Source organism: Myxocyprinus asiaticus, chromosome 19, assembly GCF_019703515.2.
Source record: "Myxocyprinus asiaticus isolate MX2 ecotype Aquarium Trade chromosome 19, UBuf_Myxa_2, whole genome shotgun sequence".
In the NCBI taxonomy this organism is placed as follows: Eukaryota; Metazoa; Chordata; class Actinopteri; order Cypriniformes; family Catostomidae; genus Myxocyprinus; species Myxocyprinus asiaticus.
Window position 1 is genome coordinate 24,931,724 of NC_059362.1, and position 16,261 is coordinate 24,947,984.

The 16,261-nt window shown below is 37.6% G+C and overlaps 1 protein-coding gene across 1 annotated transcript in view; it reads right to left on the reverse strand.

Annotated features, from left to right (window-relative positions):
* Positions 1–1,728: 1,728 nt before the first annotated feature.
* Positions 1,729–16,261, reverse strand: part of epha7 (eph receptor A7) — a 106,482-nt gene continuing 91,949 nt past the window's right edge. Inside the window, exons 10-17 of the mRNA XM_051645039.1 lie at positions 13,913–14,038; positions 13,272–13,457; positions 12,560–12,621; positions 12,125–12,334; positions 11,053–11,202; positions 7,603–7,796; positions 4,832–4,987; positions 1,729–4,547 (exon numbers count right to left, since the gene is read on the reverse strand). Coding sequence (XP_051500999.1) covers positions 4,433–4,547; positions 4,832–4,987; positions 7,603–7,796; positions 11,053–11,202; positions 12,125–12,334; positions 12,560–12,621; positions 13,272–13,457; positions 13,913–14,038 — 1,199 coding nt within the window. The 3' untranslated portion in view covers positions 1,729–4,432. The remainder of the gene's footprint in view (positions 4,548–4,831; positions 4,988–7,602; positions 7,797–11,052; positions 11,203–12,124; positions 12,335–12,559; positions 12,622–13,271; positions 13,458–13,912; positions 14,039–16,261) is intronic.

Here is a 16,261-nt window from a genome sequence, read left to right on the forward strand (position 1 = left end):
GACATGACTTGGAGGGGTGGGCGGGATGGGATTTCCATCCAATGGCAGTATTATGGCAGAGGTGAGTTGCGACTGCTTGTTCCACCGGGGGAAGATTTGAGTAGCCTTTTACCTTGGCATGGTCCACTTTAGTGAGGACGGCAGCATCTCCGACCTGAGTGCGTGAAAATTAGAAAAGACACATCACGTCTTTGTGAGCTCCACGTGGACCTCAGAGAAGAATGGTGCACTCCTCCAGACCGCGGTCTGTTGGCGACGGCCGGTTTGCAAATACTATTCATCCAGGTGAGACTTTTCTGGCTCTTCTGGAGGGGACCACTCAAGGCCGAGCACTTCAACCGCTCTCTCGAGAATGCGAAGAAGCTCCTTGTCCATAGAGTGTGCACGTTCTTCACCCTCGCTGGGGGAAGAGGCGGCAACATCCTCTGTGAACCACTCACCTGAAGCTGCGAGTGACACAGCATCATCCCCATCATCAGAGCTGCCAAACGTAATGAGGCCACGGGCTCCAGTAGAGGGCAGGAGCTCATCACACACATATTGCACAGGCGAGGACGTTAGATCTAAAGTTCGGAAGGCTCCTCTAATTCTTCCAGCTCAATCTTACTGCCCTGCCGTGCCTCCTCATGTGGTCCCTCAGGACTTAACACTGAAGAGGCAGTTGGGAGGGCACGAGAGTATCTTCCCTCAGAACGATGTCGATCCTAGAGCGCAACGCTTGGAGATTCATGCCCTCGTAGTGAGGGCAGTCTGTCTCCATGAGAGCTGCTTGTGCGTGGGTGCAGCCCAGGCAGTGAACACAGCTCTCGTGCTCATGAAACGGTGGGATATGCGTTTACATATAGGAAAAACCTTTATATAAAAGCAAGGACATTTTTGGTCCCTAAGTCTTGATCTGGTGCAGCCTTTTATTTTGTTCTGTGAAGGCAAGTTAAGATTTGGAAGTAGAATCTTAAATACTCACTAAACTGAAAATGTCACGGAATCAGTTGCACTTTTTCAAAACTGTAAAATACAGCCTGGTAATTATTGATGGTTGAAAGATTAGCAGGGATTAGAGATGGGCTGTCGTCGGAGAAACAGCTCTACTTGTGTTGCCTCTGTTGAGAGTGTAAGAATTTGTGCACGAGTCTTTTAGCAACCTTGTATGTTTAAGCACTGTGTTCCCTTGGCTTTTTAGACAAGATGAGGCTAAGATTCCCTTTGAGTTAATAAAATAAATGCTAGAATACCTGCAGAGATATAATCTTCATGAATCCATTAGGGCCTCTTTGTTTAACTCCCAAAGGGGCCATGGCTTAATTTCCCCATGTTGGAGACCTTGGGTAATGTCTTTTTAATGACACTATCCAGGATCCTGTCATGAGCAGGGTCATCAAACAAATGTCTCTTCCTCTCTTCCTTAATCTCTTTCTGTCTTTTTCTTTTCATTCATGTTCATAAATGTGGATCATATACAGTCACAAATATATCATTATGCATTAAAAATGCAAACATGTGAATCCCAATGTCAATAAGTAATAAGCTAATATTGAAGTCAGAGGTTTTTAGCTGGGAAGAAAAACATCTCTTGTGGTAAATTAGCTCTTTGAAATTGTCTTGGGTACTTCTTGAAATCATAAAGGGCCCAAAGTGTAAATACATAGTCCTAACATCATAATTCAAAGCAATTAAAGACACAGACACAGCTATAGATATCACATTATATTTCCAAAAATATATGTACAGTCTATTACAAAGGTTACAAAGCAAAAAGAAAAAACAAATAGTCTATGCAACAAGAAATTGTCTAGCTAAATGACCATTCAGTTACTCAGTTGGGGAAAATACTTTTTTGACCAATGAATACTCTCCACTCTTGTCACAGAAAAATAAATAATGCATAAAATAAAAAATAAAAATAATAATAAAAAAAGAACAGTATATTTTCAACCTAAAAGAGAAAATGTAAAAAATAAAATAAAAAAAAAACAAAAAAAAAATTCCTAAAATAGCTCTTTTTGGTCCTAAATGAGAAATTATGTACAACTGAAATAGTGAGGGTGATAATAATTATTTGCATGTGAGATAGAAAAATATAGTGCATTTTCAATGAGCTCACTACAGAGTAAATGAGTGTGAAATAAAGAAAATAAACAACAATTATAAATAAAATATACAAGTTTTGCACTTAGAACATATACAAATTGTCCTCTGGTTTTGTGATTACTCTGACACAATCAACAGTGCTGAACTCTTTGGAATATTCCATTTCAGTTTCTTCTAGGTGGGGTCTCTATATTTTCTTAATGTCTTTCTCTAACTCTTCAATATGATACCCTGGTGCACCATGAAATCAATCAATCCACAGCACAAACTGTCTTGACAAAGACTCTGCTACTATCAAACCAGAAAAGTTAGAAATAGCACAAAGCAGAAAAAGAAGACAAATTGACAGATTTGTCATTGACCCGTATGATGGCCTAAGTGTGGGATTGATTGAATCCAGGCATTAATCTCAAATTGGCTCAAATTGATATCTCTACAGGGGCCCTGGATCCGTACGGAGAGGGTAAGGGCATGCATGGGCCCCTGGGAGGTCCGGAGTGTGAGATCAGAGCATGGGGAGAGTGATCTGAGTGGCTGCAGCTACCGCTGAAGCTTGGGAGATTTGTGCTGACCAAGAGCCTTTCCGCTCGCATTCAATTCAAAGGCCTGGCATGGACTCAATGCTGAGGTTAGCAAGATGAATGGAGAGTGGATCAGAGATAGGCCTCTAACCAGGGCATGATATGATCCAGGAGAGACACACACACATATATACACACATAAAGAATTTGGAGAATTTAACAGCAGCCCAGCAAATCAAACCAAAAAGTATCAACAATATTTTTTATAAGTAAAATGACAACAGAAGGATTCAACTGACAAATTTAACACAACATTCAATTGTAAGAGTGACAGGCTGTTATGGCACTATAAGTTTAGCTTAAAAACATATTCGAGGGGGAAAAAGCCTGTTCCTCATCTTTGAGCTCAACACAACAGAATGGGTGAAAGAAATACACAAATAGTACAGGCTGGGTGAAGAAACCCTATATATATATATTTATCATTTCTAACTTGCCAAATTCCAAAACACTGCTGCTGATAAGTAACTTCAAAGCAGTACATGAGTAAAAGTCTATACAGGATCTCAAATAAGTCTCAGCCTTGAGTAATTATTGCTCATATGGGTCAGTCTCTCCCCAGCTCAGCCATGATCTCACAAAGAATCTAAATACCTAAAAACAAGAGCAATAGTTGACTTTTTTAAGGCAGTATTACTACACAACACAACATTATGATTTTAAAAGTCAGTCTCCCGCTAGGAATAAACTTAACCAAAAAATAAAAAAATAAAAAACAACAAAAAAAAAAAAAAAACAGCCTAAACATCTTTGTTTGTTTTTGTCTGTCTTTATGGAAACATGCGTTTATGTTAAATAATGTAATTATTAAAAAAGGACACATTCAACAACAGCACTGATAAGATCAAATCCATTCATGTGGTAAATATAAACTTAAAAAGAATATTGCCACCATAATTGTTGTTCGTACATAAAGAATCCACCTGAAATTGTTCTCAGTTGTCTTTGTACTAATTCACATCTTTATTGTCATGTAGGATCAGCAAAATAGAAAAACCAAAAAACACTCTAAGGAGCTTCATATAACCATGTGTGTATAAAGCGGTTGGATATATCTACTTGATATAAAAGACTAGGTCTCACTACCAATGCTTCCATCTGGAAAAATCTTTACGTAAATAGTGCTGGCTGGAGAAGACAAACCTCCTCTGTCGACGTTCAGCCTCTGGTTCTGTCTTTTTCCCTCCACATGAGACATTTTACCCTGTTGTCAATTCCGTAACAATCCAAGAAAACCAGCTAGCAAAAATTGAGTAGAAGAGTAATGTACCACATCGTCTTAATGTGGTTATTACAAATCAAAACAAATTAAATCTCTCTGGATTTGCTTTTTTTTATATTCACCCTTTTATTAAAAAAAAAAACAAAAAACATGTGAAGTCTATACCAACTATGAGCAAATCAAACATTCATCCAAGACAGTCCATACAAAGCATAAAAATCCTCTAAAATGCTCCATCTCAACATGTTGTGGTGAGTTCGTCAGAGCATTTAGAGTTCATTGTCCATGTAGGATTCTATCGCCTGATCTCTCCGTCTCTTGGTTTCCAGCACCTTGACCAAAATCCTTTGCCAAAAACAAAGGAATTATTCAATTCTGCCAGTTCTGGAAGGTTAAGCACCTTGAAAGGGTGTGGCGGGTTTTTACTTTGTTGTTGATTCATTTTTTTATATTTTTTGCTGTGATAATCACTGGTCACACACTCCGCGGTGCTGTCCTGGAGAGTTTGGATTCAACGGATCCGTAGGTCTGTTGGCGCCCATCACACTTGAACACCCGTTCCATGAAGATGCAGCATCTGAGCTCTCATTGTCTGTATACTGCTCATGATCTTCTTCTGATGGCCCACCAATGAAATTCCCAAACTCATTACATCCCTAAAGCAGAACACAACGTTCATAAATCACAGCAATGGAGCATAAAGCGCCTGAGAGGTATTTCATTAATGGAGCAAAAGAAAACACAGAATAGGCCATATTAACTACAAACATGACAAGTCTGAGTCAAAGTGCTCTGATTAAAATTCGGTGCCATGTCAGAATCACATTGTGAATGAGAGCTGAGGGCTGAAATTAATCATAGAAAGTTATTTTGAGGTGAGAGAAAGCATATTTATAGAGCTCAACTCTGTGCAGGAAAGATCATAACAATGTTCACTTACTCAATAGTCATTCTAGCCACTGATTCAAGTGAGCTGTATCCGGCAGCTGTGAAGTTGTCTATGTATCTCTCCATCTTAATGGCTTCCAGCCACTCGCTGACCAATCGGAAAGTGGTGAAATCTGGAGTGTTCTGGTCTAGCAGAGGGCTTATGGGTCTGAAGAACAGGAATAGACAAATATGAGTGTTATATTTTCAGAAAAGACTTCCACTTTTCTAAGCCATTTTGACTATGACTTTTAACCAACTGGTACTACGGTCATCTTAATTGGAAGTAAAAAGTCAGTTCCCTTCAAGTTCACACAGATTCCAAAGGCCTAGCAGAGAAACCACAGGGATAGTTCATCACATTAACACATTAAGTACTATACTTAGTGTTAATTTATAAGTGTACTTGTGCTCTCTCACTCTCTTTTTTAAAATATTTTTTTCTTTAATAAATGCCATTTGATTTAACCCCTTAAACTCTACTGTGGAGTAAATAAAAAAAAAAATACAAAAATGGCTAATTTATTCAGAATACCCCCAAAATAATAGAAAAGACTCCAATTATTCATAAAAATATTGCATGTTTACAATCTTATGAACAGAAATTTCACACAAATATATTATATATATATATACTTTCAAAAGTTTTGAAACACTTGACTGAAATGTTTCTCATGATCTTAAAAATCTTTTGATCTGAAGGCGTATGCTTAAATGTTTGAAATTATTTTTGTAGACAAAAATATAATTGTGCCACCATATTAATTTATTTCACTATAAAACTAAAATTTAATAAAAAATAAAATAAAAAAAAGTTTTTGAAATTGATGACTTGGACCAAATAATAAAGAAAAGCAGCCAATAAGTTCCCAACATAGATGGAAACTCCTTCAGTACTGTTTAAAAAGCATCCCAGGGTGATACCTCAAGAAGTTGGTTGAGAAAATGTCAAGAGTACATGTCTGCAAATTCTAGGCAAAGGGTGACTACTTTGAAGATGCTAAAATATAACACAGCTTTGATTTATTTTGGATTTTGTTTAGTCACAACATAATTCCCATAGTTCCATTTATGTTATTCCATAGTTTTGATGACTTTACTATTATTCTAAATGTGGAAAAAAAAAAAAAAAAAAAAAAAATTATAATAAAGAATGAGTAAGTGTTTCAAAACTTTTGACCGGTAGTGTGTATATATATATATATATATATATATATATATATATATATATATATATATATTTATTTTTTAACTTTTTTATTATTATTATTATTTATTTATTTTTGTGAAATTTCTGTTCATCATAAGATGATGAACATATATTGTTATACTGTAAATATTGTTATTGCCCTAACTTTGTAAGCATGTTATTCTGGTTCTGTTCACTCATCTACCTTATTTTATTCCAATAGATGCCTAGAAGTACTAGGAATTTCAATCACAAAATGCAGATCTGAAATGTAGGTGGCGCGCTAACGCATTTTAGCCCTCACAGATGTGCTCATCCTTGGACATTCAGTCTATTTTTCAGTTCATGCACAACCCCCATTGTTTCATTGAATATCTTGGCCTCTGAGTGGACTAGTAGCTCAATCTAGGTGTCATTAAAAAACAGAGATTCTCCCCTTTGCGATGGGATAAAATAGAAAACCTGATAGAAAACCCGCCGGCGGGTCCATAGAGTTTAAAAATGTGCAATTGGCAATGGCATTCATACAATTTTAAGTGTAGCTTAAGTATACAAATTAAATTATATACAAGTGACCCATAGCTTTAAGGTTTTGTGTAATCATAGTTTAGTGATTTAGGGAAGTTATTATTACTTTGAACAAAGGAATGTTCTGGGTTCAATACAAGTTAAGCTGAATTGATAGCATTTGTGTCATAATGTTAATTAACACAACAAAAAATAATTTTCACAGTAAGTCACTTGGAATGGATGTAAATGGGGCTAGTCCATAAACTTTTAAAATTAGAACCAGAAGATGTAAACATTATACATGTTAACATGATTTTAGTCTGATTAAAAAGCATACTAATCTTATCTGTGTAAAGTTATTTCCAATCTTACAATTTAATTGACATGACGATGTAACACAGGGAAAACCTGTAGTCTAAACGCCAGTAAATTCCTTATTTTATCACAGTAAATCATGTAAACATATATAATGTTTATGTCTTGTGGCTTTACTTTTGAAATATTTAGTATTTTAATGTTTATGGACTGGCCCCCTTTTATTCTAAGTGCCTTACAGAAACCGAAATTTGTGTGGTTCTTTTTAAATAAACGAGGGACGAGTCAAAATTATGTTTTTGTGGTAATCAGCATAATGCCACAAAGGCTTAACTTGTATTGAACCTGGAACATTACTATGATTGGACCAAGGGTTTGTTCCCCCAGTTTAAAAGGTTATATCCTCAGTGTGCAACACAGATCCTGTAAGTACACTTCCTCTGACTAGTACCACACAAGGTTTTATAGTCTCAAACACTCATTATGACAACTGATTTAAAGTCCTTGTTATCGAATATGAAGGCATGAATGCTGTTTCGCTTTATTGATTTCATCCATAAACCCTAGCGGATAAATCAAATACTAAACAGATGGAATTGTTTGCAAATTTACTTGCAAACCTATAAAAAAGACTGAAAGAAATTGCTGTCAGGTGCATAGAGTATAAAACATAACAAGTAAACTTCCAAACATCATAAAAGCAAAGCTGGTCTGTAAACAACATCGAGATGGATAATAGTGGGCAGTAAAACTTGAATGGGCATCCTCACCGTGTACACGTTCCCATTGGTGTTTTTAGTGTGTTGGGGTTGCGGATCATTTTGTCCAGGATACCGACAATCTGATCAAATTTGGGTCGGTCTGCTCTGTCTTTCTGCCAGCAGTCCAGCATGAGCTGATGGAGGCCAGGAGGGCAGTCCATGGGGGCGGGAAGACGATATCCCTCCTCAATAGCCTTTATGACCTGCAAGATCAGAGTGAGAGATGAGGAATTGGAAAAGGTGTAAAAGAAAAAAAAAATAAGTGGGAAGAGACTGAGATTGAGAGATAGCTAGAGAAAGGTAACAACACAGAGAAATAGCACCGAAAATAGCACCGTTTTGTGAATAAAGCTCAATCTATAATAATTTCAGTGCATTTAGCACCTGAAATGTGAGTGGTTAGTGATTAAGACGTAGGTTTTTGCACTAAAATACAAATGTGCAAAAGTGCACGCTTACTCCAGAAGTTAAAAGATAGGTAGAGAGAAGATGCAAGACAGAACAAAAGACAGAGAGAATGCAAAAAGACAAGAAAAAATTTGAACGAGCAGCTTAGCCATTAGTATCCAGAACAAAGCGTACACAAAGGCACAGCCCTGCCCGCACCTTCAGCTCTCTCTTTATATCCTCTCTCCATTTGCTCATCCTTTAATCAGGACTCTGTAAACAGCAGCTTTGCTGGCTAAATCTTTTACGGTTTACCTTCAGCATTACAAGCTTTGACAGAGGAAAAGTAGGCTAACCAGATGTGATTATTCTTGCACTGGTTATTAGAGTTGACTGAGCGCCTGGAAAGGGCACCAACTGAGGAAACTGGATATGAAAGAAGGAAACACACTAAGAAGGGTCTGTTCAACAGATGCCCGTGACTGTCATGCCATCATGAGTCCGTGTAATTAACTAAGCTAACAGGGGTACAGTTTAAATCAAGGATGATTGCATTTTTGCTTGGACATCTATACAGTTGACTAGCTCCACATGTCTGGGTTTATGAGTGTAAGGGGACCATAAAATAATAAATCCACCTGTTCTCTCACTCAGCATGCTGGGCCTAAACTGACTGAACTACTTGAATCTCAGTCAACTAAACAGGGAATTGGCTTGTCCAGAGCTAGCATTTTTTTCTGATCTATTCTCAAGGAATAGTGGAAGCTGTCTGTTTATTTTCCTCCAATCCTCATCTGCTATTCTTGTAGCATTTCTCCAAACAAGGCTTGGGCTCTGGAAAGAAAAGTGTCAAAATAGAAAAGAGTTGAATAAATGTAAATATATCTTTCTTTTTTGCAACCCTCAAGGGGTTGTTTGACTCCCCCCGACTGGGTATGAAAACATCTGATGTTGAAGCCTGACAAGTGTCAGCACTCCACCATGGTAAAGCTTTGAACGCTACAACTGATGCAAGCTAGTCGCTACTGTGGATGGCTAACGTCCCTAATCATTAGTCTCACTGATAAGGGTCGTTTACCTTCTCTGAGGATGTTCAAGCTTGTGTCATTTTGAAAAACAATCTGCCTAACAGAACAGCGTACACAAGACAAGTGGCTACATACAGCGACGGATTAACAACACTTCTCTTCATACATATTATTAGCCGTGACCATATCTACATTTCTCGAAAACCCTGAACGGCTGTGAGCAGAATGATGAACAGCACTTTACTGTCCCAATTTCTCTGAGACAAAAGCTTGGCCTGCGGATCATTCCGAAGGTTTTGCATGGCTAAGCAGATATCTTTGAATTGATTGAGCTCTGCTAATGATAAATTTGGCTCACATTATAATTTCTCATTATAAAGGTTGAAAGTGTACCAGACTAGAAAAAGGCATTCTACATGCAAAACACTCTATTCTGTTGCCGAGATCCATTTAACCTTTTTATCCTCAAAATGTATCATTGAAACAAGGTCATTCCTGACAACTGTGTTGATGTCTATAAATTTAAAAATGTCAGACCTGCTTGGATAACTGTCTCAATACTCAAATACCCATGGATAACTTCCTTGTTAAGGTTTGTGGTCTGTGTAAAAACACTGTTGTCTGTGATTATAAGTTTAATGCAACTTTTAGTGCAAGCACTGGGGTTTTACAAGACATAAAGTAAGCTGAACTAACAAGAGATTTCTCTTATTTGCTAAAATGCTTAATTGAAATGCATAAATAAACATCTATTAATTAATGTAGATGGAAACCCACATACCATAGGCCTTCATTAGGCATGTAACAATACATAAATTTCACGATACAATACAATGCATAGCCTCACGATTCAATACAATACGATACGAGCACCCACAAATGTTTTGCTCAAACTTATTCAAGGATTCGACATAAATGTCTTTTAAATCATAAATGCAACAAAAGTGTCTGACACTGCAACAAAAAGCAAAGCTCTAAGTAACTTAAACAAGAGCACTGCATTTATTTAGTTTGATTGTTGAGAAAAACTAATATGAACTCACAATTTTCATGTTTTTCTTGAGAAAATAAGTTTGTCTACACTCTAGTCATTTATATTTTTATAGCACTTTTCACAATACAAAGCACCTTTATAGAAAATCATGCCTTGTTGTCTGAAAGCCCCCTGTGATCAAGCTGAAGTGACTTTAGCAAGGAAAAAACAAATTTCAATGTTATTTAGTGGTGAATAAAAGAAAAAAAAAATATATCTGGTTTTACGATATATGTACATAATTCAATATTATTTAGCGGCTTGAGCAAAAACCGATCGGCACACGTAATTTTTTCCCTCTTCCCCATTTCACTTTGCATGTAATCTTTACCGGCATTATTACCGGCTTATAACATGTGCACAAGTGTTGATCTCAAAGCAGTTTACATTTCGAAGTCAAAAGCAGATAAGTCTCATGTAATCATGTGTTTCTTACTTTTTCGATTTTTTTAATAAATTTTTTGATTGTTATGACTCAGAACTTGCTGTTATGACTCAGAACATTTCACACTCAGTGTCGGCTGGGAAAGGCAGCTGTTAAATTTACTGCTGCTGTTTCTACCTCACAAATCCACTGATTTGATTGGTAAATTAAAACTTTGACACCGTTGTTTGGCAAATTCGACAAGCTGTACTGCTACAGTACAATCTACTTGGCGTTTGCTATCGATCTTCTTGCCTATGTAAATGTGTTGCTGTGTTTTCCACCTCTCCGGGAAGGAGACTATTCCGCAGCTCACAATATTGCGCTCATGGTTTTAATTACACTATAATGTGTTAGTTTAGGCATTGTACGATACATTTGGTATTGTATAGTGAGCATTGTATCATCCGATACAATACGATACAATATTTTTTTACACCCCTAGCCTTCATACAATTCTATACAATATTTTTTACACCCCTTGTCTTCATTGATGACTTTGGTGATTTGGTGAATTGATATGGGCAACTTTCCATTTCCAGAAACAAATTTGATCTGTATGTGGCTATATTAAGAGAGTAACTTACATCTTGATTGGACATGTCCCAGTAAGGTCGCTCCCCATAGGACATGACCTCCCACATGACAATCCCATAGCTCCATACATCACTGGCTGATGTGAATTTACGGTATTGGATGGCTTCCATTGCTGTCCACCGGACTGGGATCTTACCACCCTGTTCAGAAAAGTGCAGATGAGAATCTTCAGTAAAAATCCCATTGATTACACCCAGTAGCTTCCTCTAAACAAATGTTTCTCAAAAGCTCCAACTATATCTTTGATATATCTACAAATTTTATCATGAAGTTTATGAAGTTAAGATGACTCTGATAGTATATAGCACTTTAAAAATGTCAGTTGTTGTTAAATGTACATGATTTCAGCATATACATGATCTGAAGTGGTTACAGTAATGATTTAGATGTTGATATGGCAATGATTAGAGTTTATATGAACCGTTTACCCTAAAATGAAAATGTGATATTTACTCACCCTCATTTCGTTTCAAACCTGCATGACTTGCTTTCTTCCAGGGAACATAAAAGGAGATGTTAGACAAAATGTTAAGGGACTGACAGCCTCAGTCACCATTCACTTTCAGTATATGAAAAAAAAAGATACAATAAAAGTGAATGGCAAATGAAGCAAAAATTCTGTCGAACATCTAGCGTTCCACAGAAGAAAGAAAGTCATGAGGGTGAGTAAATGATGACAGAATTGTAATTTTTGCATGAACTATCCCTTTAAAGTAAGTAGTAGAGCATATTGTATGAACTGCAGTTATTAACATTATTAAGTGTTTAATTATTTGAATGAATCTGTAATTGTGATTCTTTCAGTTTAATTGTACAGACCACAGGAACACAAGCTCTCTGTGTTAAAAAAAGTTGTGCTAAATTCATAACCCAAAAGAAGAGATATTTAATAACTTTCTAAGCAGATCTAACATCACAATTCACAAAGAGCAGCCAAAGACAAGCACAAAGCTGTATCTATATTTGTATACTTTCTGGTGCACGGCTTGATTTGTTTATTCTGACAGCACTGTGGGTTTCTAAGACAGGTTCGTTGAGTCAACAGCAGCTTAATTGACTCACCGTCGTTGTGTAGACAGCCTCAGGATCGTCGTCAATCACTCTGGACAGGCCGAAGTCGGACACTTTACATACGAGATTGCTGTTGACAAGGATGTTTCGCGCCGCCAGATCGCGATGAACGTAGCCCATGTCTGAAAGGTATCTCATCCCTGCTGCAATGCCGCGCAACATTCCCACCAGCTGAATAACAGTGAACTGCCCATCATGTTTCTATGCAAGCACAAAGAGGGTAATGCAATCAACACTTCATCTAGCACAACGTACGACAGACACACGCTCAATCCACCATGTATGTGTGTGTGTGTGGGGGGGGGGGTTGACCATAATACGACTCAAGAATGAGCAATGAAATGGTAAATCGCAGTGGGTGTAATGAACAGAACAGAACAGATATTGTATTCACTGACCAGATTGTCGAGGGTGGTTTATACGTACCCTGAGGAAGGCATCTAATGAGCCATTTTCCATGTATTCAATTACTATCATGACTGGTTTTCCTGAAAGAGCAAAGAACAGACTCTATTAAAGTGAAGTGCAGCCAACACACACTGTACAAAAGCAGTAATGAGAAACAATTCGCAGACAATAGTACAACAGTGGATTCTCTTTATTCTGAGCTATTCATAAACACTTCTATATTTTAAAACATCAAAAAAAAAAAAAAAAAATAATAATAATAATCCCTGAGCCACAAGTAATATTATCCTAATTACAAGATGAAATCATAACATTATGAGTTCACAAACAGTGCCAACATTTAGAAATTACTAAGTTCTTCCCCCCACTTTTTGTGCAATAATCATTATATTTTAAGAGCTTTGTACTGCTTGGCCGCAGTGCAAAGAAAAACAAATATAGCCGTCAGCGTAAAGCGACAGCTTTAAGACCAAGCAGAAGCCTCTGCCAAACCTGTTAAAATGGCAGTCGATCGAACAAACTAACATGCAAGCACTTACCATGTTTTTAACAAATCCGTTACAACTACTGGCAAATCTTACATTACCTAATTAATATTCATAAGCCAGGTTAATAATGTTTCCTCCAATTGTTGTATCAGTTATATGCCCCTGTTCACAACTGAACTTAGAATAACTCTCCTCCATGTTATTTTAGAGAAAATCTAGGAAAAAGTTTATGAACTGCTCACCTCTGGTGACCACACCCTCCAGATGGACCACATTTGGATGATCAAACTGGCCCATGATGCTGGCCTCACACAGGAATTCCCGCCTTTGTTTCTCAGTATAGCCTACTTTCAGCGTTTTAATGGCCACGGACACATCCCTCTTTCCTGGCAGCTTCAGCCGTCCGCTGCACACCTCTCCAAACTCTCCTGTGATGCACACAAACCACCCCCAAGCTGAGTTAAAGAGATCCGCACCAAGTTTAACACCGTTACCTGTACCTACGGCACTTAATACATATCAGTCACGCTAGCAGCAGGATTCAGCATTTTATGATGCTATGAATCAGTACACAGGGGAGTGCAACCAAGAAAGCAGATAATTGGATATGCTATATAGAGGACACACTAACACACTTATATGGTTTGTAACTAAAAGGGATGCGGCGGCAATTCATCAATGGCAATACATTTATGTGCATCCTGGCCTTAAGAGAAGACATATTAATTATAAACCAATCCTACAGCAGTGCTATCAATAACCAGGGGCCAGAGAGATGTTCTGGCCGCTATCGAGAGTGTAAATATTTGGCTGTCATTGTGATAAATGAGAGGGGTGTGTGACTAAAGTGAGGCAGTGAGAAGAATACAGGAGAAGAGCTCACCTGCGCCGATAACCCTCTCAATCTTAATGCAAGATGCATCCAGCTCCTTGGCAAACTGATGGACAGCCCTGTTTGGGTCCTCGTAGGTTTCAGGGTCAATGTAGGTTTTGGTGCCTGGAAATTTAACTGTAGAAGGGTAAGTGGATTACTGTTACGATTAAATATGCATGCCATACACACAGAGAGAGCTCTTGATGGACGGATGTGATTACTGGAGGGTAGAGACATGGGGCTGTGGGCTAAACATCCTACTGCGATGGAAGATAGCATGTCAAAAGGTCTCTTTCATCAAATAATAAAACCTTTGCTTTTATTTTTTGCACATATTTTATGAAACTGGCATTACATTTTCTTGTTGACCTTCTAACAATAGATCTGAAAGGGTATTAGGCGTATAGCATGGCAGGCAGCATTCATAGCTGTCACTCCTTGAGTAATGTCTTTCATATGTCTAAGCTATTGTTTGAATGCAGAAAAACTTTGATATTTGATACTAATAATATTACTGAAGGCATAGTTCACCAGAAAATAAAATGTTATCATCATTTACTTACCCTCATGTTGTTCATCCGATTGACTTTCTTCCGTGAAACACTAAAGGTGATGTTAAACAAAATGGTAGTTTCATTCACCATTCATTTTAAATTCACCTTTTTTTCCATACAATGAAATTTAATGGTGACTGAGGCTACAATTTTGCCTAACCTTTTGTTTCACAGAACAAAGTCAGTCATATGGGTTTGAAAAAAATTAGGGTGAGTAAATAACAGCTAAATGGTTTAACCCTTAAATGCATATCTCAGGTCTTTAGTGACCCAGAACCTCATTCCACCTCCTTTACCTCATCCATTTTTTGGAGTTATGCCCCCACTTCTTTAGTATTCCTCAACCTTTCTCTTATGAATCATCTAACAATTTAAAATAAATGGCAAAATATATATATACACCAATCAGCGACAACATTAAAACCACCTGCCTAATATTGTGTAGGTCCCCCTCGTGCCGCATAAACAGCGTCAACCAGCATTTCAGAATAGCATTCTGAGATGTTATGCTTCTCACCACAATTTTACAGAGCGGTTATCTGAGTTACCGTAGACTTTGTCAGTTCAAACCAGTCTGGCCATTCTCTGTTGACCTCTCTCATCAACAAGGCATTTCTGTCCACAGAACTGGATGTTTTTTGTTTTTGGCACCATTCGGAGTAAATTCTAGAGACTGTTGTGCATGAAAATCCCAGGAGATCAGCAGTTACAGAAATATTCAAACCAGCCGATCTGGCACCAACAATCACGCCATGGTTTAAATCACTGAGATCACATTTTTTCCCCAATCTGATGGTTGATGTGAACATTAACTGAAGCTCCTGACCTGTATCTGCTTGATTTTATGCACTGCACTGCTGCCACACGATTGGCTGTTTAGATAATCGCATGGATGATTGTTGGAGCCAGACGGGCTGGTTTGAGTATTTCTGTAATTGCTGATCATCTCTTTGATATATAAAAAATAAAAACACCAAAATACAGAATATATTGTATTCTATTATCTTCTAATTTTGTAGATCTATTTGTGATAGATATAAGTGCTGGGTTGCTAAAGACCAGAGGTATGTAATAATATTTTGCAAAACGGCAATGCATTTAAGGGTTATATAAACCATATAGACCAGGTAGCAATATTTGCTTTTTATTTGTTGTCCATATTCAACATCAACAATTTACATCGCTTTAGTCCCCAATTAATGTGTTCACCCATTCAAACTATCTAATCAAATCCTATAATTACATTGCTACCTGTCAACTTCAACATTAAGCTCCATTTAATGAGATGCAAAAACTAATAGGCTACATCATGCTGCGATGAAAAGGACTAAAATGGACTGTTGTTAACGAGCAATTAAATTACTAATTTTCAACAAAAGCAATGCCGAGGAACAGAGAGAGAGAATGAGCATTTGCCTAATATTTCCCATCTCCTTCACAGCCGTATTGGCCTACACATTGACAAAAGCAGATGGGAAGCATGTTTCTCAAGCCATACGCAATGGCAGCTGATATTTACCTTCGTCTTGCCTGCTATAATTGCTTTGTCCATCTAGGCTGTCAGTAAATCTGATAGAATATGTTTATCACTGCTACCGGCACAACATGGCCGACGAATTGGGCTTACAAGGTAGATGCAAGTCTTATCTGCCTTTTGTCAACCCAGCTTGCATCTTGTGGTTGTGTGTTGCAGAGGAGGCTCTCTTCGTAAGCTTCAACAGATGTTATTTGGAGCTTTTGGTGCTGAGTTTTGCAAGGAAATGGCAGTGCTTGTCTTAGCGTGTGGCCCAGCGTGCTAGTGAGT